At 41.5% G+C, this 24,077-nt stretch overlaps 2 protein-coding genes across 14 annotated transcripts in view; one reads left to right on the forward strand and one right to left on the reverse strand.

The window, feature by feature from the left end:
- The window catches only part of slc23a4 (solute carrier family 23 member 4), a 28,453-nt gene extending 26,351 nt beyond the window's left edge, over nucleotides 1–2,102 (reverse strand). Inside the window, exon 1 of the mRNA XM_079680950.1 lies at nucleotides 973–2,102. The gene's annotated coding sequence lies outside the window, so the exon portion shown is untranslated. The remainder of the gene's footprint in view (nucleotides 1–972) is intronic.
- Nucleotides 2,103–3,291: 1,189 nt separating this feature from the next.
- The window catches only part of bicd1a (bicaudal D homolog 1a), a 47,288-nt gene continuing 26,502 nt past the window's right edge, over nucleotides 3,292–24,077 (forward strand). For all 13 annotated transcript variants that reach the window (XR_013808848.1, XR_013808849.1, XR_013808850.1 and 10 more), the window contains exon 1: nucleotides 3,292–3,771. Coding sequence is in view for 4 of the 13 variants with exons in the window: in XM_079685189.1 (XP_079541315.1) it covers nucleotides 3,556–3,771 (216 nt within the window). In the remaining 9 variants the exon portion in view is untranslated. The remainder of the gene's footprint in view (nucleotides 3,772–24,077) is intronic.

The following is a 24,077-nucleotide window of genomic DNA, read 5'->3' on the forward strand; positions in this document are numbered from 1 at the left end:
CTAACATGCAAAAAGACAAACAAATGCGTCTATGGTCGGTGTATTTTCTATCTTTCAAATCCAGAAGAGATCTCTCTCTCCCCCGTCAATTTGCAAGGGGGCGGGGCAGTTTACACACACGCATCTGCTACATGCAGCAACACACGGAGGAGATGGTGGAGAGAAGCGCTCCAAGGTGTGGTTACATGTTACCCGTCTTGAGGTGGACAATGCTCGTCACCAAAAGTGTTTAGCATGTAAGGGCGGTAACACGAGCAATTTGTCTAAACATTTAGCAAAAGTGCACCACATTCAGACGGACGAATGCACCGGGTTCGACTATCTTTCTAGTAGCTCTGTGGCCCCATCCACGAGTAACGTTTCCACGTCAGGTGTTATGTATGCTAGCAGCAACACACGGAGTTAACTACATTATACAAACATGGGTTAATGATTAGAGGTAACTGAGTTATTTATTTTGTTAAAGTTTCAGCTATTCTGTTTCCAGTTCTGTCATAAGATTATTTAATAAGATTTGTTAAAACATTGTTGTTTCTTTTGATGTGAAATATTATTTATTTAATTCAAATAAAAAGCAATGTTAATTTTGTTCACAATTTGTTAAGTTAATTTAATAATATATGTATTTTTGAATCAAGTATTCATCTTTATTGTCTTCATTGTTAGTTTCCACATGCCTAAAACAACCTCAAACTAAATCTAAAAGTTGATGGCTAAATAAGAGCGTTTGAGAAATTGTGCAAGGCACACAGTAGTAGTCCGAATAGTCGATTAATCGTTTCATTAATCTATAGATTAATCGATAATCAAATTAGTCGTTTGTTGCAGCCCAATTGTAGTTATCCCATGTAAAAATAAAACGTGTTATTCAGCAACCCTTGCAATTTGGGATTTTATTTTTGGTTGGTAGACCTCGGTTAGCTGGTCATTTCAAAAGTAGCTCACCAGCCAAAAAAGTGTGGGCACCCCTGCCTTAGGGGAAGACATAAGCAAGTCATGATGGTGGTATTGTGCTTGTTGGTCTTTGTGAACATGTCAACAAATTAAAAAATGACCATTGAAATGTCAAATGAATGACATTTTACATAGCAACAAGAGGTATTATGTAAATTATTTGAAGCAATTTGGCACATGCAAGCTAATGGAGGAATTGAAAAAAAAATGCTTCTCTATTAAAAAGGCGATCTGGTCATGTATTACACATGGGGAGCCTCTTCAACACCTATATTAACAGAGCATTATATTATACATAGGCCTACTAATGCACACACTGTACCCTTACCTTGAGACGCAATGCACAGGCACAAACATGTGGTTACCAATTGAGAAGGAATTTACAGACTTTGTTCTAAACCACCCACTTTAAAAAAAACAACTGAGTCATTGTAAATGTAATCTCTTCACCTCATTGGTGAACAGCAGGCATCTTTGAAAAATATCCCAGCCTTTACAGAATCACAAGAATAGTTTGTCTGTGTGTTAGGTTAAGACTATTGGTTTGCTAATTATTATTAATTGTGTCATTGTCGAGTCAAAAACAATAAATTCAAAATAAAAAATTCAAAGAGATAGATTTCTTGGTTTGATATACACAATCCAAAAAAAGTGACAAGTGTTGATTCATTTCTAATTGATTTGGGATGAACAGCACAGTATCATGCTGTGATGTAATGGATGTTTGCTTTGTTGCAGAGTGCAAAGCTCTGCATGTGCCCTCATCACACGCTGAGCATAAAGGTCCACCTGCTGGCCGATGAGTGAACAAACAATCGTCTCTAGAGAGTCAAGACAGGGAAACTATTTAGATTATGAAGTACAGGTATTAAACATTCCATAATATAATATGTCAAAATTAATGTAAACAAAGATCAATATTCACTTAATGTTTTTTTAACTGACATTTTGCTCTGATACAAAATATATAATCACAAATATCACATTTGGCAGATATACGGACAATGTAATGTACACAATAGTAATAGACCTCTTACGGTAAGAGAGTATGGTTAACAAAGAGAGTATAGTGTTGAAATGTACAGTGTATTGCACATTTACACCAACAAACAAGCTGGGAAGTGTTGCAGTACGCATTCAGAAATGTAAACGCATACATAATGAACGATATATCAAAAAAAATTGATTGTCTGAGTTACTGGCCCGTTTTGTACCGTGGATATAGTCTGTGTACATAGACTAATTCTTAACAGTTTTCTCTCTTTCATGTATGTTTTTTAATCATTAAAAAGGCAAATAAAGGTATGCTTTTAAATTAGGTAAGTTTTTGACATTAAAAGACCGGCTGTCATGAGAACTATCACCATTACCTGAGTTTCAATCCTTTGTGGAGCCATCTTGTCCTGGAGACTACTGTGGGATCACGCCTCCACAGTGCTTATGGTTTAAGTAGGCGGGGTCTTTGATGTGATTTGTCAAATGTATGCATGATGTAATTGTAGCTAATTACGTTAAATACTCAAATATGTATAATGTATTCTCTTGTTTTAAAGAAACAATATTTATGTTAAAGTAAATAATGAAATGAGGCCCTTTTTTATTTTTGTAAAATTGAGAACAAACATGGTTCTTTTTTTGTTAAACCTTGACTTCCATTTAAGATAAGTGACCTGATTGGGCAAACTGAAGTGGGAAGGCGGGCTCTAATACTTTACATGTGACTAGAATGAGACAGTTTAAGACCGGTAGCCTACCAGAAAGTTGCGGTATAAAAACTGAATACTGAAAATAAACATAATGTTGTGTTCCTCACGTTTCAACAACTTGCTGATTTCTCACTTCTCATAACGTCTTTGACTCAGAATCTCGTTCTGCTAAGGATTAAAACATGTTCCTGTCCAGATTATCATGGCAAGGTAAAATAATGGTGCTTTGTATTTATTCATTGGAACATTAGAGCAGCGATTGGCCAAGACATGGAGATCTGCTCTCTAATGAATACACTTGACATCAAACCATAGACTGTATATATCATCAAACACGTAGTAGCGTACAACATGCAAAGTGAAAAACAATCCCCTCCCTCCATTTTCCATTGAAATATTTTCATTATTATTTAACGTTTTAATGCCATACCCAGTGCATAACAATGCCTGCATATTGTTACGTGTAAATACTAAGAGCACGCAGGACAATTTATCAGGTGTTCTGGCCATTTAAAAAACATGTTAACAAAAGTTGTGAATGCTCTGTCACCCAGCAGAGGACAGGTGGCGCCCTTGCACCCATGAATAAGCAGAAATCCCTTTCTGTGTTTTGCTGAGTGTTACACAGAAGACATGTCCTGATTTTAAGTCGCATGGCTCCGTCTGTCCACCACTATGGATGTTTTAAGAATGTTAATCTGCTGTGAGATGCTATTGATTATACTTTAGAACAAAATATATTGTAAGTGTGTGTTACCATTGCCTTCCTTCCTCTCAGGAGAGGGAGGGGGGCGGTTATTCGGCATCTCTCAGCCTCCGCCCGCCTCTGCTCCGTCCAAAGCGCTGGGGCGCAGACCGACAGGGGGACTGACAGAGACGCAGGGAGAGAGGGGCGATGGCCGCGGATGGAGTATGCGGGGAATCGGTGGATCAGTACCGGGCCGAGTTGGAGCGGCTCACCCAGGAACTGGCCGAGGCGAACCGGGAGAAGATCCGGGCTGCGGAGTGCGGTCTGGTGGTGCTGGAGGAGAACCAGACGCTGAAGCAGAAGTATGCAGACCTGGAGATCGAGCAGGAGACTCTCAGGAAGGAGCTGGAGCAACTACAGGAGGTAAGAGAAGGGGCCTATGTTGCTTTTTGACACTGTGGCGAGGAAAGCGCACTGCGGGCAGGTGTTGATCCGCTTCCTCCTCACAGCGGGGGTCCACCTTACGCTAATTTATCCTTATGTGATCTCCACGGTCCATAACTAAATGATAAATAGTTTAATTGCACTGAAATTAGTTGAAAAACCCTTCACTGTATATTCATATAATGCAATAGAATTCATCCCATGAATATCTTATCATGTCAAAAGTTGAATAATGTATGATTTCTGTGCAGTGAATATAGGCAGCTGGACATTGCACATATTGCAAGCTCAGGACTTTGCATCATCACAAACACACCTCCCACCCCATTGTGCTTCATTGTTTCAAGATTCCTTCGTGTGTGCATGGCAACAGTCATTAACTTCCATGCAACTGCTCAGCCTTTTGGGGTTTTGCCAAGATCTTTTCCTCACAGAAATCCCTCAGTAATTGGATCTTCAGACTTGTCCACTACAGTTTGGCTCAGTTGTTCACAATATAAGGATTTTCTTGCCAAGAATGTGGGAAGATATGAGGGCTTAGACACGTGCAAGGATGGAGGTTTTCATATAACACACATGCTTGCTTCTGTACCAAAATGTTGTGGTGTTAATGCATTATTATACAAATCTAAGGCAGACGACTTTAAAAGTTTGCATAACAATTGGGAAAAGTGCTGCTTGGTGCAGCCTGAATATGGTTGTTTATACATTCAGTTTATTATTTAATAACAAGAGGTGGATGCTGACAAGGCTTAGAGCTCAAGGTCGTGTGTGGAGATGCTATAGAGCCAAGAGAGGAGATAAGGGGCTGAAGGCTGTGTGTGTGTGTGTGTGTGTGTGTGTGTGTGTGTGTGTGTGTGTGTGCGTGCGTGCGTGCGTGCGTGCGTGCGTGCGTGCGTGCGTGCGTGTGTGTGTGTGTCTGTGTGTGTGTGTGTGTGTGTGTGTGTGTGTGTGTGTGTGTGTGTGTGTGGGACATTTTCTCTTTGCTGCCAACTTTCATCAACTTTCACTCTCATCGTTATACAGTGTCATCTCTAATCATGATAAAAGTCACTAAGTCAGAAAAACACATTTTTTTTGTATAAGGATGGTTTAACAAATGTGTAAATTCCGCTACTAGTTATAGTTGTGATATAAACCACTTTACCTGTACTGTATTTCCATTTTATGGCAACATATACTAGTGTCACCTTACTAACGGCCATGTTTATTTTTTAACCCTTTGATACACAAGCTATGAAAAGCGCTATAGAAATATAATTTATTATTATTATTTTCCGAATTATTATGCATTAATATGAAGTTGGTCCCCCATTGCAGCTATCACAGCTTCCACTCTTCTGGGAAGGCTTTCTACAAGATTTTGGAGTGTGTTTGTGGGAACTTTTGCCCATTCATCCAGAAGAGCATTTGTGAGGTCAGACACTGATGTTGGATGAGAGGGTCGGGCTCGCAATCTCCGTTCTAGTTCATCCCAAAGGTGTTCAATGGGGCTGAGGTCAGGGCTCTGTGCGGGCCAGTCAAGTCAAGTCACCCAACCATGCCTTTATGGACCTTGCTATGTGGGGCACAGTCATGCTGGAACAGAAAAGGGCCTTCCCCAAACTGTTTCCACAAAGTTGTAAGCATAGAATTGTCCAAAATAGGCGCTTTCACACCGCAGTACTTTTCCCACGAAGGTTCATCAGAACTTAGTTCATGAGAACTCTTTAGTTCTCATGAACTAAGTAGAGATCGCGTTCACACCGAAATAAGTTCCTGGGGAAGGATTAGGCAAATGAAGCCGCTGACGTCACTTCTTCTTCTTCTGCTTTGGGTTTACTGGCAGTCCGCAAACAACTTCACGACGTATACTGCCACCCGAAGTCCCCGGCCGGAAGTTCCCGGAGTTGGAAACTGGCTTCCGAGTAAATCGCCAGAACGCCGACACCTCCTCATTTCCACCGCTCCCATGTTTTCTTTTGTGTTGCCATGAGTTAGTCTCTCTGCGTTTTTGCGCTGCGCTAATGCTAATAATGCTAATGCGAGGATAATAAAATGGCGGCTTCACAAAACCTTTTTGGAGTTTTACGGGGCATGGTTTGCAATCCGCCCAGCTAATCAGAAATAGGAACCTTTTTCTCCCACAAAAGTACCTGCTCTCTGGGACGGAAAAGGGGGTAAAAAAGGTTCTGATGAACTCATTTTAGTTCCGGCTGTTTTTGGTGTGAACGTGACATTTCGGAACTATAGTGGGAAAAGTACAGCGGTGTGAATGCGCCTAATCACTTGGTAAGATGAAGCATTAAGATTCCCCTTCACTGGAACTAAAGGCCGCTACACACCAACCTGAGACCAAAGAACGCGTACCGAAGGCGTCCCGACTTTTACGTCCGCTACGTCGCCTGCGTCGGCTATGCCGCCTGCCTACAAACACACAGCAAAGACTTCAGTTGAAGAGTAGCAATAACTGTCCTTAACAGCAGGCAGCGATAGTGTGTATTCGTCATTCAAAAAAGGCAACAACCGGAAGACAGACTATACACCGAGAGAAGAAGAACAGGCTGCGTGATATAAACAAACAACAAATAGAGTGTGGGTTCCATTTTCACTCTCTCTCATTGATCGAAAACATGTAAACATAAAAAAGAAACTCTTGCGGCCAGGTGAGATGAAAATGAAAAAGATTAACCGTCTGTATGTGCCTTCTTAATCGTTTGTTTTGGTCCCTCACTTCCGCTTCGCTTCTCATGCACTTACTCACTAAGCTGAACAGCCAATCAGAGTGATTTCTTTGTCCCGACTTGCTTTGGCCTCCCGCGGGAGGTGTGAAAATGTGCCGTAAAGAGACGACGGTGCGGGGCACACCAACCTGAGTAGGGCGACGTGAATGCCCGACTGCCTCTGACGGCCTCTGACTCCCAAAATCGGGTTGGTATGTAGTGGCCTAAAGGCCCAGATACACCGGCCCGAAATCGGCAGTAAATGGGAGTCGGGCCGAACATGAGCGTGGGCACGCCCTATTCGGAGTGGTGTGCGCCGCACCGTCGGGTCTTTTCTGCCGACCTGACGCCTTTTCTTGCCGATTCAACATGTTGAATCGGCGTCGGGAACACCACCGGAAGTCGGACAAAGGGATAACACAGATTGGCTGTTCAGCTAGCGAATCAGTGCATGAGAAGCGTTAACGGAAGTGAGGGAGGTAAACAAATGATTTAAAATGGAAGATGGAACACACACGGACGGCTATTTCACCTCATCGGTTTATAGAGCTCCTGTTCGTTCATGTTTTCAATGGACGAGAGTGAAAATGGAAAGAAAAACGCTATTTGTTGTTTGTTTATATCACGGAGTCTGTTCTTCTTCTCTGTCTTCCGGTTGTTCCGGTTGTTGCCTCTTTTGAATGATGAATACACACTACCGCCGCCTGCTGGTAAGGAGAGTTATTGCCACTCACGCATACGCAGTTCATACGTGCTCGGCTCGGATTTGCGGTGTGTTCCAGTGCGCAAAGTCGGCAAATACGCAGGAGAGTCCGGCGACGCAACAGTCCGTGTCGGCGTCGGCGACTTCTCAGGTGACTGGCCGGTGTATCTGGGACTTTAAGGGGCCTAGGCCAACCCCAGAAAAACAACCCCATATCATTATCCCTCCTCCACCAAACTTTACAGTTGGCACAACGCAGTCAGGAAGGTAACTTTCTCCTGGCATTCACCAAACCCAGAATCGTCCATCAGAGGACAGATGGAAAAGCGTGATTGGTCACTCCACAGAACACGTTTCCATTGCTCCAGAGTCCAGTGGTGCTTTACACTCCATCCAACGTTTGGCCTTGTGCTTGGTGATGTAAGGCTTGATGCAGCTGCTCGGCCATGAAAACACATGAAGCTCCCACAGTTTTTGGTGCTGATATATATATATATATATATATATATATTAATGCCAGAGCTGGTTTGGAACTCTGCACTTATTGAGTCAGCAGAGCTTTGGCCATTTTTACGCACTACAGTATGCCCCTCAGCCTGTGCCACCTCCTTGTTCTCAGCTTGCATGTGTAGGTGCGAACCATCTGATCCATTGCTTTTGTTATAGTACTGGATCACTTCTGGTTTCTTCTTTACACTGTTGTCATCCACTGCTCTGTCATCATGCATGGTGCTCAGCAGGACAACAGCCTTCCCCTTCTTTTGCACATACAGTAGCTCACCATGGTCATGTTGCCATTGAACCCAGATTCTTATTCTATGCTTCCCCCTCAATTTGGATGGCCTCATGACAGGCGGTATGTCCGTCTTGTTCTGGCGAAGTGTCCCAACAATGTTCAGGTTCTTCTTTATGTAAACCTGATGTAGAAATGCAAAAACTGTTCTAGTTCCTAAATTAAGAAAGGGATAATGAAAATAACGATGTGTGGTGATCAAAAAAAAATTATTTTATATTTTTGAATCAAGACAAATATTAAGCATGGCATTTTTTATATTTTAACTATAGTATAGTCAGTGCTGTCTAAATGTGCCTTCATTAAGTCCTCGACTAATACTAATAACTAACTAATAATAACATATATATAATATATATATATATATATATATATATATAATAATAATAACTAATAACTGCTCTAGTTGTATCCACCTCTTAAACAGTTAAAACTATTGTTTATAAAAATGACTAACAGGGAGATTCACAGCAGATATACTATATGTGTAATCTACATTCAACTCATATAAAAAAAAACATAAAATTGTATCGAAAATATTTGCATGAAAAACATCGGACAAGATTAAGTTGCTCAGCCTATATGCGGCTAACCAAATTCAATGTTACATTCTGCATTCACGGTTATGTATCTTCCGTTTTCTTCTTCATGCCCTTTTATTCCACCGCTAGTCAAAGTGAGTTTTTGTTTTGAATCGCATGAAGAATCCGAATGATCTTTGTGCAGCTCATAGCAGCATGTCAAAATAAAGAGACAGTCTGATTCAGCCAGCAGCAGAGCTCTGTCCTGCTGATATCTCACACTTGTGGATTAGGATGAAGGGTGAGGTGGCGGCTGATTGGGGAGGATGTGATGAGACAGAAAAGAGTAGGAAGATAACAGATTTAGGCTGTGTAGGAGGAGGATTCAGGGTAAAGTATGACGACAAGAAATGTCTTTTGACGCCAGAAGAGGAAACAAAAAGCAAACAGTCTGACATTGAAAGGGTTTTTAATATCCTCATATTCCTTCTAAACTTTAGGATAGACCAAAGAGATCACATTTTCCAGAAGGGTGGACATGCCTGCTAACAATTATTTGGGTTGTTCATTAATCTACAAACTAATAATTTGCTATCTAAAATGTCAGAAAAAAGTGAGAAATGTCCATCGTTTCTCAAAATCTGAGGTTATGTCTTTTAATGTCTTATTTTGACAGTTCAAAGAGTAAAGTTATCACTTTAATAGGTTTTAAAATGAATAAAAGCAAAACATGACACATTACCATATTTCAGAGGCTTAAAACTGAATTTTCAGCTATTTTGCATTACATTAATGATGAATTAATTTCCTTTCTGTGGATATTTCTCAGTATCAGAGAATCATGCTGCAACTTAAAATACAAGATGGTGTTTTGTGCCTCTTCATAAAAATCCCACTTACTTTTGCGTCATTTGTAAATCCTGTGTCGTAAAAATGTTCATAGCTCTAAAAATGTCAGCTGTATATCTAACTTTACAGCAGCAGTGCCCTTTGTTGTGATCTGTCATCCGTTAACATCTGCCCTCTTTGTATTCTCTGCTTCCCCACCTGCCTGTCTGTCCATCCGACTGTTTGTCTCTCTTGCTCTCGCCTGAGAGGTAACATTTTCCGGAAGGTGATATTACTTCCACCGAAAAACATGTCCTGCCTCCTTCTGTCTGTCCCACTTCTATGAATATGAGACTGCTTGGCAGAGTGCAAACCTGCCACTACAATAACATCACATCTACTCCCGCCTACCCAGGAGAGGTAAACAATAAAAGGGCATTGAAACAGCCAATGGAAATTGAAATTGCTTTTGGGACTGAGTGGCCTATACTGTAGGTAGGAGGTATTCTGATGAAAGAGAACAAATCTATCTCACCATACACCTTCACGCCTAAGGCATGTGTTTCCCTTGATTTGTTCATGTCATTGTGTGCAGGTGTGTAAATGCAAGCTTGCCAGATGTGCATGCGTGTTCTTTCTGCATGTTTGCATATGTTCTCTGGTGACACATATGTTCCTCATGTACCGGTTGTCTGCCCTCAGTCCAAGTCCCAGCTGGTTGAGGACAACACCACCGCTTGTACTACACACACACACACACACACACACACACACACACACACACACACACACACACACACACACACACACACACACACACACACAATCACGCTTCTATAATTCTAGACTAATTTAATCACTCTGTACCGAACTGTTCACTATATTTAATGACAGCTACAATGAAATGCCCACACTTCCATGATGGTACAAACAAGCAGACCAACAATCCTCCAGTGTAAATCTGAGCTGCAACTAACATTTATTTTATTATTGATTACGCTACCAATAATTTTTCTCAGAACCTATGGGGACATTTTCCAATATTTAATTTTCATCGACCAGCAATCCAAATCCCACATCCCACGTTGAAGTATTTCTACAGAATACTTCAACTATCAATAGATAATTTCAGATGTTGCTGAATGATTTCCTAAAATACAGACCAAGATATACAAAAACATGTTCATTCCCTCTTTGTTGTCTCTGCAATTCATACATGAGACATGAGAAAAAACCCAAAGTGATATAGCATTGACCAAACATGCACATTGCTTTCTGCAGAAGCTGTATGCACATCTTTGCCGTCTGTAGGCCAAAGCAAAAATGTGCAGGCTTAGAGCGTATTTAGGTTCTTAAAGCAGAAGTCTTTTTTTGCTCTGTAGCGTTTTCTCCCCTCCTATATTTTCCCCTAACCACACTCTCCCCCCTTAGCTTCCCTTCCCATCTCTCACTTTCTCTCTCTCTGCCTCCCGGCCGCATCACTCTCTCTCTCCTTCCTTGCATCCATGTGTGTGTGTGTGTGTGTGTGTGTGTGTGTGTGTGTGTGTGTGTGTGTGTGTGTGTGTGTGTGTGTGTGTGTGTGTGTGTGTGTGTGTGTGTGTGTGTGTGTGTGTGTGTGTGTGTGTGTGTGTGTGTGTGTGTGGTGTGTGTGTGTGTGTGTGTGTGTGTGTGTGTGTGTGTGTGTGTGTGTGTGTGTGTGTGTGTGCTGTCTTTGGATCGCTGCCTAAGCAGTGACGGAGACACCATTAGCCCCTGGTTCTGGCTTGTTAGAGCGTTCTTTGGGCAGATCAACCTCAGATAGGACACAGCGAGGGGCTGAAGGAGGAGGACGCCGCCACTGCAGAGCGGGAAGAGCAGCGTGCTCATAAGGCTCTCAGTGATGTTTCATTACACTGTCAAGCTAGTTTAGAGCACTTGAACCGTGAAATGTTCAAGTCATTGGGTCATTTTATTTCAGGATCTTTGTGTTCAATTAAATCCTTTGTTTGATTTGTAAATAACTCCACATTCACTAATTGATTTCTCTCATTCATAAATATATTTAATCCCATACGAAGAAAACACACCATTTCACTTTCAACACCTAGCCAACTCATTTCAGCTTCAGTCGTTTCAGTCTCTTTAGATTACAAGTCTGCAGATATATTGACATTTGTGCTATGTTGAGAACTGGCAGCAGTTCACAGGTCAGTTCTGTTCTCAAAGCTTTATGCCGAGAAAGATGCCAAATCAAATCTACATCATGTTCTTCACAGGGTAACTTGAAATACCTGAAAAGAAAAATGTTGACATGATTCATCAGGTCAGAACGAAAAGTTCAGATGCGAGTCTGTTTTTATGTTTCCTGCGGCTGTGTAGTCATCTCTTGTCTTTACACTGTCAGCACACATTCAACATTTAACAGTGTATCCTGCCAAAGAATTTAGATGATGTGAATTGGATGTTCTGCTGTAAGCATGGTTTACTAATTTGATTTTTTTTTAAATGGGAATGTATTATCCAGCAATAGAACAATTGCAAATGCTGCTAAAACTCAACCTTTTTGTCTTATTGCCAAAGCCTTTATTTAAAAGGAATAGTTGGACATTTTAGGAAATACAGCTATTCAATTTTTGGCCGTTACATGAGTAGATTTGTACGACTCATGTGGTTTACATTAAATGTAAAGAGCTGCCGGCCAGTTAGCTTAACTTACTATATCTTATTGTCTTTAAGTGTATATGTATCAGATGCTCAGCATACTAGATACAACAAGCTGCTAAGTAAGCTGTATGTTTTTTTTTTACTTAAAGACTGTGCTTTCTTGTCACTGCTTCCAGTCCTATGCCAGCTAGCACAAAGCGCTGTATCTCTATGACTCTAAATTGCATATTCCCAAATTTCAAACAATTGTTTGGAGGACATCATGAATAGCAAGGACAATATTTAAAGAGGAAGGCACCAACACAGACTTTTGTTCTAAATATGTTTATTTTATTATTAGAACCAGATGACCCTCCAATTATTATATTTTTGTTTTTTAAAGCCTGGACATGTCCTGAAGCGTATGCAAATGTATAGGTTGAGAAGTATGTTATAAGAGTGCATTATTCCCAAGGGTGGGCTGTCAGCTTCATAAATACACAATTGAATATTTCGCAGATGATTGATTCTCTGTCATTGAATTCCCTCTGGGATTTGCTCTGTAGTAAATATCTGCATAAGTAACGTTAATATTAAGCGACTGCTTGGTCATCAGGCGCCAGTGATGAGGGTGTGAAGCTGTTGGTTGACTTGACCTCCTTCAGAGTGAATTATGAAGCCCAGTGAAGGACCTGTCAATGTCACACTGGTTTAAAACCTTCTGTGTTTAAAATAAAACTTAATTCATAGTAAAAAAACAGAATAAACTTAAGACTAGGAGTTACATTTACAGAAGTGATTGTTAGGTTTTCCCATCCGACTATTATACCCTGCAGTTGCAAGACTTTGAAGCAGTGGAATAAGGCAGGACACATCTGGATTTTTGTTCCTTCCGTGAGGTGATGAATCAACAATGATTAGCAGAACTTGAATACCTCTTAACAGTTATTAACGTTTTAATAAAATGCTCAGTACACCATGGTGCGTTTGACCGGGCCCTCAATTCAGGGAAAACAATAGCGAAAGAGGGCAGCTGTGATTGTAAATCAATCTGTCCAGAGAGAGAGGATAAAGGATACATTACAGGTTTCTCTCCCCTCTCCTCCTCCTTACGTCTCTTTTACATAAGCTGGCTTTCAAGGGAGGGCAGTAAACGTGTTTGGGGGGGCTAAATCAATATCTCATGAGATGGTGTTGCTCCCTTCTTTCAGTTTGGTGCTTTACACCATCCCCCTCCTCATCTCCTGGGATGTCCCCCCTCCCCATCCTGCCCATCCTGCCCTACGGACCCTGCCTGGAGTCAAGTGGGAATAATGCATTGATTAATGGATAGATTGTACCATGTCTGCACTAAGCACTGTTGTGCGTACTGTATCATGCATTGTACTGCATGTTGGTGAAACACATCTAACAGATTCTATGTCTTTTTCTCAAAGTGGATCATACAGAAAACAGCTGTTGAATTGAATCATTCACTTACAAAGCTTTTAATAGAGATGAAAGTGTCTTCACACCTGCTGGTTGCAGTATGAAGTCAGCCTTGAAAAAAAGCCAAATCAGGTTTAAAAGCTTGTCAGGGTTGGGGAAAATCAGGACCGAAATGCAGGATGAGGAGAAGTGGGTTTTTATACAAAAAGCTAGCTTTATTTAACAAAAAAGCTGTTGACCATGAAGAAACAAGAATAAATCCCAAAAACTGACAGAAACAAACAGAGGTGCAAGGAGGACATGAAAGACGACGATCAGACAAGGAGCACAGGAGAAGACCAGACGAAATACACACAAGGGTAACCACAGGACAAGACACAGCTGGCAGGGGAGGCAGAAACACAAGGGCAACAGGCGAACACAATGAGGCACAATCAGACACAGGAGGGCAAACACAGGAAGGAAGACCAGACACAGGGAGAACAGCATTTCAAAATAAACCCATAACTAAACACACAAAATTAAAATCATGACACAGCTCTTCAGTAATTTAGGAAATGTATAGCCCACTCGAAAAAAGGTGTGTAGATCCATCATGTTATATTTCTTTATCGAAATCATGGTAGGATATTTGCATATTTTGAAGTCTGCCACGAGAAATGTTCGAACTACCTAAATTCATAAGCGTGCAATCGATTTGAGACTGTATCATATGCCCATTTAACCCATTCAAAGCGCAAGTAAAATATGATTTGCAATTCTATTACTGGGCGGTTCCAGACATATAGATAAAAAAAACCTTCTTAATAAAATAATGAAATGGAAACTAGACTTCCTCTTGCTCATCATAAGGGTCACATTTCATATGTGTCAAATGTTCAGTTCAGAATTTTAAACTAAGGGTGTATCTTAAAGATGGTATGTATCGATGATTTTAATTTGTATCAATAATATTTAATTGTTGACCATTGAATCAATATATCTACAGATCGTTGCACTCGTAATCAAGAATGTAGTCTTTTAAGGTCGTTCTGGTTATCGGAATATTGCTCAATTTAAATGCCACTGTTGTTTGTATGGGATAATTTTTCCGGTTTGTTGGTGTTGACCTGTGACCTTAGCAACATGCTCAGGGATGCGGTGGAGCATGTAGATAAGGACCTGTCTGCCCTTGTGTGTTGCCCCTGGTGTTTATATGGGCTTGTGTTTGTGTTTTGTGAGGACCTGAAGGGAAGGTCATACGTCTGTGTTGTTGAGTCACACATCAGGACCTGCATGTGTGTGGCTCTTCCCATTGTTATTTTTTCTCTCTTGTGTCTGTATGTGTAGCACCAGAGGTGGGTGGGGGCTTGGCTGCGGATGTTGTGATTGAGACTAGGAGGGAGGGATGGCAGGATAAAGAGTGGTAGTGGTGACTCCAGCCCATCAGTCTGGTCTCTTTGTTGTTTCAGGTTTTTATAGTAGTGTTGACTTGACATAACATAGTGGACAGAGAAAAGAAACTGGGGGCTGCATATAGAATGATTTACAGAACTCAAAAGGGTACATTATTACACTCAGTTTTTTTATTCTTGTCTTTTGTCGCTGATTCTAATATGTCAGGATCCTCACATGAAATAAGAACAGTACGTAATGAATCAGTTCCCTCTGCAGAGACGCTTTGGGCCCGCCCAGCCCTGCATAGATCATGTTTATCAGAAAGCTCCTTTTTGCTGCAGTGAAATACAGTAGTTGCTAAGAGGGAACAGGACTCCCCTGCCTGCGGGCTGCTGTATTGATTAGTCGTCTACTTTAGCTGTGTGTGCTGCAAACTAGCATAGCAAAAAATCTGCCTGTCCTCTCAAGGAAAACTTTAGTTTTTGCAACCAGAACGTTTTCCTCGTGTGAATTTAACAGCTATCGAGCTATGGTTGTGCCATCTGCTGCTGAAATGTATTGTGATTTTTCGCTTTTTAAAAATGCTTTACAGCCTCACTGATTTCAGTAAATCTGCTATTTCCGTCTAGACAGAGCTATTTGGTTTCAGCTGCAGTCTTCTCTCTTATCATCTCTGCATGCAGGGGAAAGAGAAGCCTCCCATCTAGATGACCAGAGGCCAATATATATCCAGCGCTGATGTAGAGCATGATCCTCTGAAGTCCAAGCCCCCCCACCCCCACCATCACAATTACAGTGCACATACTCAATGGCATGCATGGGCACGTGCACACCCAAACAGGGAGTTATAATCGCTGTGTGACACAGAATCAGGGTCAGAGGATCTGTCTTTGTCACTTGGACGTTGTTAAGGGCCGTATATGATTAGACAGGCTTTAAATCATCCCATTAACCTATTTAATTAACCCTATCCTCCATCACAAGAGAGCCCATGTCAAGTTAGGTCGTTAAACAAAGAGTAAATAAAGAGTTTAGTGGAAGGAAGTATATATTGTTGTGGTCCTGCTTGTGCCACGCATGATGAAAAGGAAGTGAATAGGGCTGAGACTGAGGCCCCGGCCACACGAGGACGCATACGGCTAAACGCATAGGATTAACGCAAACGCAATCGCAAAAAAGCTTCCGTCCACACCCAATGTTCACCGGATAGTGTCTGTCCACACGAGACAGCTCCGTTTAGCTCCAACCGCTGGAGAAGCTGCAGTACATATGCAGGAGCCTGTACGTGGCGCTGTAACTTCCTCCACAAAAGCAACGGAGAAGCATGGTTGTCATGGTTGCCCTTCTGTTTATTCTCCGCGGTGGGGGCCGAGGGAACCGGTGTCGGTACCAGATGTGTTCGGGGTACCATATGTGTTCGGGGTCCGTCTCTTACCAGTGACGTCACGACGTCACGACGTAATGACGTCACGCATTGTGATTGGCTGTACGGTAATTTACCCACGCTGTTTAGACTAGTATAGAGGGGTTTTTTGATCATTACATTACATTGTATTTAGCTGACGCTTAAGTGCATTCGACCAACAAGATAAAAACTTGAAGAAATACAATAAAACTTGAAGAAAAACAAAGACGAATGAGGAGAAGAACAAGAGAAATCGAAGGTAAGAAGTATATAACGTAATATGGTAGGTAATATGTAATATGTTCAGTGCCGTTGGTACGTTAGTTCAAACAGTAACAACGGACTATTTTTCTTAGCGTATGCATGTCAATTTAAATCAATACATACAACTATTTCACATGTACAATATTTTCTTAGCCCTAATACTTAATACTACTTATTTCGTTTTGATTGTTATATTTGATTATATTATATATTATCAATAAATTATATATTATATATCAATATGACATACTTTTCTATATAATAGATTATCAAAAAAAGTATTTATTAAGTAAGGGATAATGTGCAGCAATCACAATCAAGTCCACAATCGAATCCATAAAGACAAAGTAAATCTGTTTACAGTTGTTTCATATGGATGTTGAGAGGTATCCATATATCTCTTCATTTTGCTCTCAAAGTGCACCAGATTGATGCATTTAACTTCAATATTTAAAAAAAATCAGTGCTTGTTCTTCCTTCTGTCTGTCTGAATCTGTGTATTCTCATGTTCCGATTAACCCAGCCAAATTTTTCTTCTTTTGTGTCTTGATGTGATCTTGAGTCGAGGCTGATCCTCTTGCTGTGGTCCCGCATCCTGGATCCTCTATCATGAGTTCTGGATTAAGTCGTGGACTTCGGGTCGTGGCTGAACCTGTCTCTGCGGTCCTGCCTGGGTCTCGTCGTGCTGCCTCCCTGAAGGCTCCCACAGGATTGTTGACATCTTCGTGGATTCATCCTATTATTATAGAAGCATGCATTTCCTAACATACGGTCTACCTATGTTGCAAATGTATTATCTCTTCGATTTACACACGGCATCTATTGCACGTCTGTCCGTCCTGGGAGAGGGATCCCTCTTCTGTTGCTCTCCCCGAGGTTTCTCCCATTTTTCCCTTTAAACTGTGGGTTTTCTCTTGAAGTTTTTCCTTGTACGATGTGAGGGTCTAAGGACAAAGGGTGTCGTTTTCTTCTCATACTGATATTCTGAACAAACTGCTGTTGTATTAGCTGTAAAATGTCTTTACTGTAGGGTATTTTTATTATTTGTACAGCACTTTGGCTCGACCAAAAATCGTTTATAAATGTGCTATATAAATAAAACTTGATTTGATTGATTTGATTTGAAAGGGTGTGCGCCAAGGTTCCATATTAGGACCAATAATTTCACCATATACTGTATGTAAATAATCTCTAATAATCTTTCAAATGCTGCTTTCTATTTCTATGCAGATGATACTGTTATTTATTGTTCATCCTCTTCTATAGAGCAAGTCTTGATTTCCTCCAGTCTGCCTTTGATGTTATTCCATCCCATTTATCTCAACTCAAGTTAGTATTAAATGCAGACAACTCCAAACTCATGATATTCTCAAATCGCAAAAAGTTAACTTCTTTTCTCCCCAACATTTGTACTGTTCAAGGGACTGACATTGACATTGAAAGGGTCACTACATACAAATATCTAGGTTTTATTATTGATCAGAACTTATCTTTCAAGTCACACACTGAAAATGTTGTTTTAAAATTAGGTTTCTCCTTTCAGACAAGGAAACATTTGATCTCTGCAACGTTTTTACCAGTATTGGATTCTGGTGATCTGCTTTACATGAATGCCTCTGACCAGTGCCTAAAGAGTTTGGATACTGTGTACCATTGTGCATTTTGTTTTATTACATATATATATATAATATATATATATATATATATATATATATATTGTGAGTTTGGAATAAATATGCACTTCATGAAAATTATTAGTTGGTTACTGTTAGTAAAAAAAAACGTAAGGTTAATACTGGATGTTTGTTACACTTGGATATGTTTTCTGTAACACTTGTAACATAATTATTCTCCAGTTTGTGCATTTGAGTGACTTGTAGTTAATGCTCGACATTCAATTCAAAACCTTTATTTATCCAGGTAAAATCCCATTGAGATCAATGATCTATTTTTCAAGGGAGACCTGCAGCAGTAGGTTCCACATGAAGACATAAACACTTAAACAACAGAACAACAAAAGGACATCATACAGCAAAAAATACAGGGATTACAATTTACATATCTATCCACATGTACAGGTACCAACAGCATCTGACTGTGGAGCATCCAACCGAGCTTTAAAAACATGTAGTGGTACCAGCTTGGTAATTTTACATTCTTTTTGCAGACTGTTCCAAGTTAGTGGAGCTGCACATCTAAAAGCTTTCTTCCCTAAGACAGTCCTAGCACTTGGCACATTTAATAAAACCACAGCATGAGATCTCAGGCAATAAGTACTTTCAATTTGCCGAGAGATCAGGGAGCAGATATAAGATGGTACTTTATCCAACATGGCTTTGTAAATGAAAATGTACCAGTGACTGAGCCTCAGTACAGTAAGTGATGGCAAAACCGCCTTGGTTTACAGTGTACAGTGATGCGTAAGTGCTTTACAGTTTGTCACAAATCTCAGTGCACTGTGATAGTAAAACCTTATTGTGGTGTAATTATATATCCAAAGCAGTCAGAAGTCAGAAAATCATTAGTGATGTTTAACCACTCAGAAGACAGCCCATCAAAATGAACACATTGGGACCTTTCAGAGAGGTAGTTCATCTTTTACATATAATAACGGACAAAGTAAAGAATGAAGTGTAGGCTATGTTTAAATGTTCGGAATTTGACCGTGTATGATGGTCCTCTTGAGTTGCCGTACAGCCAATGGCGTACAGCCATTGCTCCGTTTTCATGTTTTTTTAACATGTTTTTCACAAACATTTTCACACGTTAGGAGCATAGGAATAATTCAATTCGGTTCGTCATGATCTGTAGATGTGATTTGCCCCCGAGCACCCCTGGGTAAATTACCGTACAGCCAATCACAATGCGTACAATGCGTGACGTCATTGGTAAGAGACGGCCCCCGAACACATATGGTACCCCGAACACATCTGGTACCGACACCGGGCAGAGTTTTTCGCCAGTCAACGTGTATTAAAGTTTAAATCTTCCGGACAAAATTATAAAAGTGCCGGTCAAACGTCTTATTTGTTATGTATTGAGCTTTAAAACATATTAATAAGGACTATATAATAATAAAATACATGAAGCCTCTCTTTTTCCTCCCTCTCTTCGGACAGCGTCAGTGTCTGTCTCAAGCAGCAGCTGATCCAGTAATGAGTGACCCGGCCGACAGTAAAAATAAACATATTAACTAGTTTAGGTAGTTTGAGAGGTAATTAAAATAGCTAAGGGTGATGATCTGACTTGAAGTGTGTGTTTTGCTCCGTTCACCGCTGCATCACAGCGGGAGGAGCTGCAGGTGAGCAGAGCGTGTCTCCGTCCAGTGTGTGCAGATCAGCCTTTCCATTGTAGTCGGTGTTTGTCTGGCTACGCGGAGTCCTCTTTATCAGCAGAGACCCACAACAGAGAGAGGAAACAATGTTATCAGTTGAATCCGTCTCCTGTCGTTCTCTCTGTGCCTCCGGCGGCCACTGACACAGAATAGCAATCAGCCTGTGAGCTTTGAAAAAAAAGTGAAATCATCATTCTCTAAGCAAACCTGACTTCTTTGATTTTATGTTCCTTCAAGCCAAAGGAGGAAGGGAGGTGTGTAGGGAAGAGGAGGCAGAGTGGGTTGATCTCCATACCCCCTACATTAGCGCTGTAATTCTTCTTCACCGAAGGCAAGTCCCTTAACACTTGACTGACTCAGTACTTAGTTGAGGCTCATCATGGAAATGGACTGTTGTCATTTAGGAGGATTGTGATGGGGAGAGGAAACCACTTAAAGGATTCTGGACAAGGATGGATAAAATGATTTCACTAGAAATATTTGTCCTCTGAGCGATAAGTAGCAGAAAACAAGAAAAAGGAGTCACTGTTTATCAGGTAGAACCCTGACGTAGTAAAGGATATTACATATGTACTCAGTCACATAGTTATACACATGCACTCACAAACAAACATGCATGCATCTTTGTATGACTGCAGCACACTTGCTATGGATTTGCATAAAGGGCTTCAGCAGTGAGAGCAGATTGGTGTTGCATTGAAATAAAGATGTTTAGACATAACATTTCTCACCAGTGGCGGCGCTAGGGGTGGCTATTTGGGCTCAAGCCCCGGATGTTTTCTGAAAAAAATGTGCAGTACCGGAGTCCACCAGAGAGGCAGCCGCTGCAGGACAGTAGCCTGCATACTGCGTAGCCTTCCCTGCCCTGAAGAAGAAGTGATCCTTCCTAGTGCCCAGCGCCATATGGCTCTGCTAGTGCCTGACGAGTTTTAAGCTAATAGCCTATAAAGTTATGGATATTAGAAAGTTATTTTCATTGAAAAAAAGGCGCCACAAGCAGTATCAGCAGCTGACAACAATGTCATCACCAGCAGTGAAGAAATGGATGATGTTTCAGGTTTGTGAATGTGTCTGGCTGACTGAGTAAGAAGTGAAAAAGAGTGATGTAATGTTAATGTTATAGCTAGTAAACATGGAGTAACCACACTAATTATTCCCTTATATGTTAGTATGTATACAGAACATGACTAAAAATTACCCTAAGATGTAACGTTAACCCTTCATACCTCTTAAGACACTAAAATAAGGTATTTCAATTTTTATATTGTTTTGGAATTATACCGGCTCTCGTTTCAGTACACTTAACAACGGGACCATAGCAACGGAACTGACAGGCAACCCTCTGAATCAGACTCCGATTGGCTGTGGCTGCATCCACTCTCAAGCTGTGTCCCAATTCAGAGGCTGGGTCCTCCTGAGGACCCAGCCTCGCAGTCCGCGGAGGACCCAGCTTGGGTCCTCCACGGACTGCGAAATTAGACGGTCTACGGAGCATGTCCTTGTACGTCACCTGCAGTTACCCCTACATTTTGCCGCCCCCGTCACCTAGCAACCAGCTGCAGTCACAAGTGCCGGTCATAATTTCTGACACTAGGCAAAATATTTTCGAACTGTTTTCAAAACTGTTTTCAAAACTGTTCAATATGGATTCAGTTCTAGCTGTACTTATTTTGGTGTTATGTTTAAATTATTTTCCCGAGGTCGCAACAGGCTCCCGTGAAGAGGGCTTCATTCTCCCCGCGCATCTGGATAAATTGCGCAGTCTGCTCCTTGCTCCCTATCAAAACAAAATTGTTGCAGTAAGATTTGTATAACAAAAGCAGTTAAATAAATAAATTAGCTTTATAATGAATCCCAACAATATGAAAACCAAACAGGGTTTAGAAATATTTTCACTTCATATTATTTTATGTATGTAATATAAAGCATCTCCAATTGCCCGTATATTTAAATACACAAATTAAATAGGTTTACTTTTCTTTCATGTCGTTTACTATTTGGGTGAGTACATTTAAAAACGAATCCAGCTGAAACCGTTGTAGCCGTTGATGGGACGTTACAAGCCATATATTTTTTTTAAAACTCATTCGTCACCGTCACCCGTTGCATCCTGGGATATGGTAGACTGCGGAGTGTACATCAGATGTATCCTCTAAATCTGGGGAAAGAAGGCTGCATTTGCGGGCTGCATTCGGAGGAGTCTTGTCTTTTCTTTTAATTGGGACAGCCTTCGTTTGGCGGAAGTGACGTATGCGGTCTCCGAATGCATCCTCAGGAGGATGCGGCCGCTGAATTGGGACACAGCTTCAGAGTGTCCGATTCAGAAACGTGACTCTTACACTCTTTACGTCACAAACAAAGATGGTGGATGAGAATAGATCTATAAAACGATAAGCAATGCGCCAGAATCAAGGTGAGAGTATCCCATCCTTTAGAACTCTACGCACATTCGTTTCACCAAAATAAGTAAACGACTGTATTTGAGTGAGTTAAGGCATTAGTTTGCTTCATTAAAAGGTGTTACAGAGGCTCTGGCCGTACGTTTTTATTTCATTCCACGTCTCCACACTCCATCCCGTCCATTCGGTCCTGTCACGCGCCCACACTACGCCATCACAACAAAAAACATTTGAATCTGACCAATCTCCTTCCACTTCCCCGGTCCACACAACCCCCCCCAATGCAACGTCACCTCAGAGCAGCCCTGCTCAACACACGCTCCATCCACAATAAAAGCCACATTCTGAATGAATTCATTAAAGACAATAACCTGGACTTTCTGTATCTGACCGAAACATGGCAAAAGCCCCTGGACTATTTTTCTTTAAATCAAATCACCCCAGCAGAATTCACATACATTGACAAACCTCGCCCACAAGGGTGGGGTGGTGGTATAGCTGCTATTATCAGAAAGGAAATAAAAGCTACCATAATCCCCATCCCTGATGCTTCTTCATTTGAACACCTGATCTTTAAACTTTCTGGTCCCACTCCCCTGGTCACAGCCATCATCTACCGTTCCCCGAAGCCAAACCCCTCCTTTCTCTCCGACCTCTCTGACATTCTCACTCAGCTTTCTGCCATATCCCCATCTGTTCTCCTCTTAGGGGATTTTAACATTCATATTGACGACCCGACCTGCAAATATGCCTCTGAATTTAAGGAAACCCTTCATTGCTGCAACTTCTCTCAACACATCAACTTCCCAACACACAGCCGTGGTCACATCCTGGACTTGGTCTGCTCCACTGGTCTCACCATCCATCATCTGTCCAGCCTCAATCTCCACATCTCTGATCACCTGGCCATCATCATGGATATCAACATCCCCATCCCCGCCCAAAAGCAAAAACGCACAATAACCTACAGAAACCTCAAATCCATCTCACCTTCAGCAATCACTGCCTCCACTACCTGCAAGATGTCTGCCTCCCCCCCCCCACTTTCTGAAAAACCATCTGAACTTGTGGACTATTATAACAGCACCCTCTCCTTCTGTCTCAATGAACTGGCCCCCACAAAAATAAAAAATTTCTCTTTCATACACTCCGCCCCCTGATATACCCCCGAACTCCGCCAAATGAAATCAAGGAAACGTACATTTGAACGCCAACACAAGAAAACCACACTAACAGTCCATCTTCAAATCTACAAAGACTATCTCCAGCAGTACAGTAATGCACTCAAAACAGCCCGGTCTAATTACTACTCACAACTCATTCAGTCTGGCTCCAGCAACCCCAAGCGTCTGTTCTCCACCATCAGCAAACTTCTCAAACCCTGTGACAACGCCACCTCGTCCTTCACCACCGAACAGTGCAACTCCTTCCTTTCGTTTTTCCAAACCAAAATCAGCAACATTTACAGCAATCTGACACCCTCATCAGCACCCCCCACCTCCTCTCCTGGCTCCCCCCCCTTCACCTCACAGCCCCTGTCCCACTTCTCCCCTGTGACCCCCATGCAACTGTCCCACTTCATGACTGGAATTAACTCCACCTGCACACTTGACCCAATGCCCTCCAAATTTGTTAAAGAGAGCCTCCCTGCCATCTCCCAGCTCATCGCCACCATCATTAACTCCTCCCTCAGATCTGGATCAGTTCCCCCCTCTCTCAAACTGGCTACTGTCACACCAATTCTCAAAAAACCTGGACTCACACCTGACATCATGTCCAACTTCCGGCCCATCGCAAATCTCCCCTTTCTGTCAAAAATACTTGAACGTGTCATTGCCTCACAAATAAAATCCCATCTCAGCTCCAATGACCTCTTTGAGCCATTTCAATCCGGTTTCCGATCAAAACG

Source organism: Notothenia rossii (genome assembly GCF_949606895.1).
Source record: "Notothenia rossii genome assembly, chromosome: 5".
In the NCBI taxonomy this organism is placed as follows: domain Eukaryota; kingdom Metazoa; phylum Chordata; class Actinopteri; order Perciformes; family Nototheniidae; genus Notothenia; species Notothenia rossii.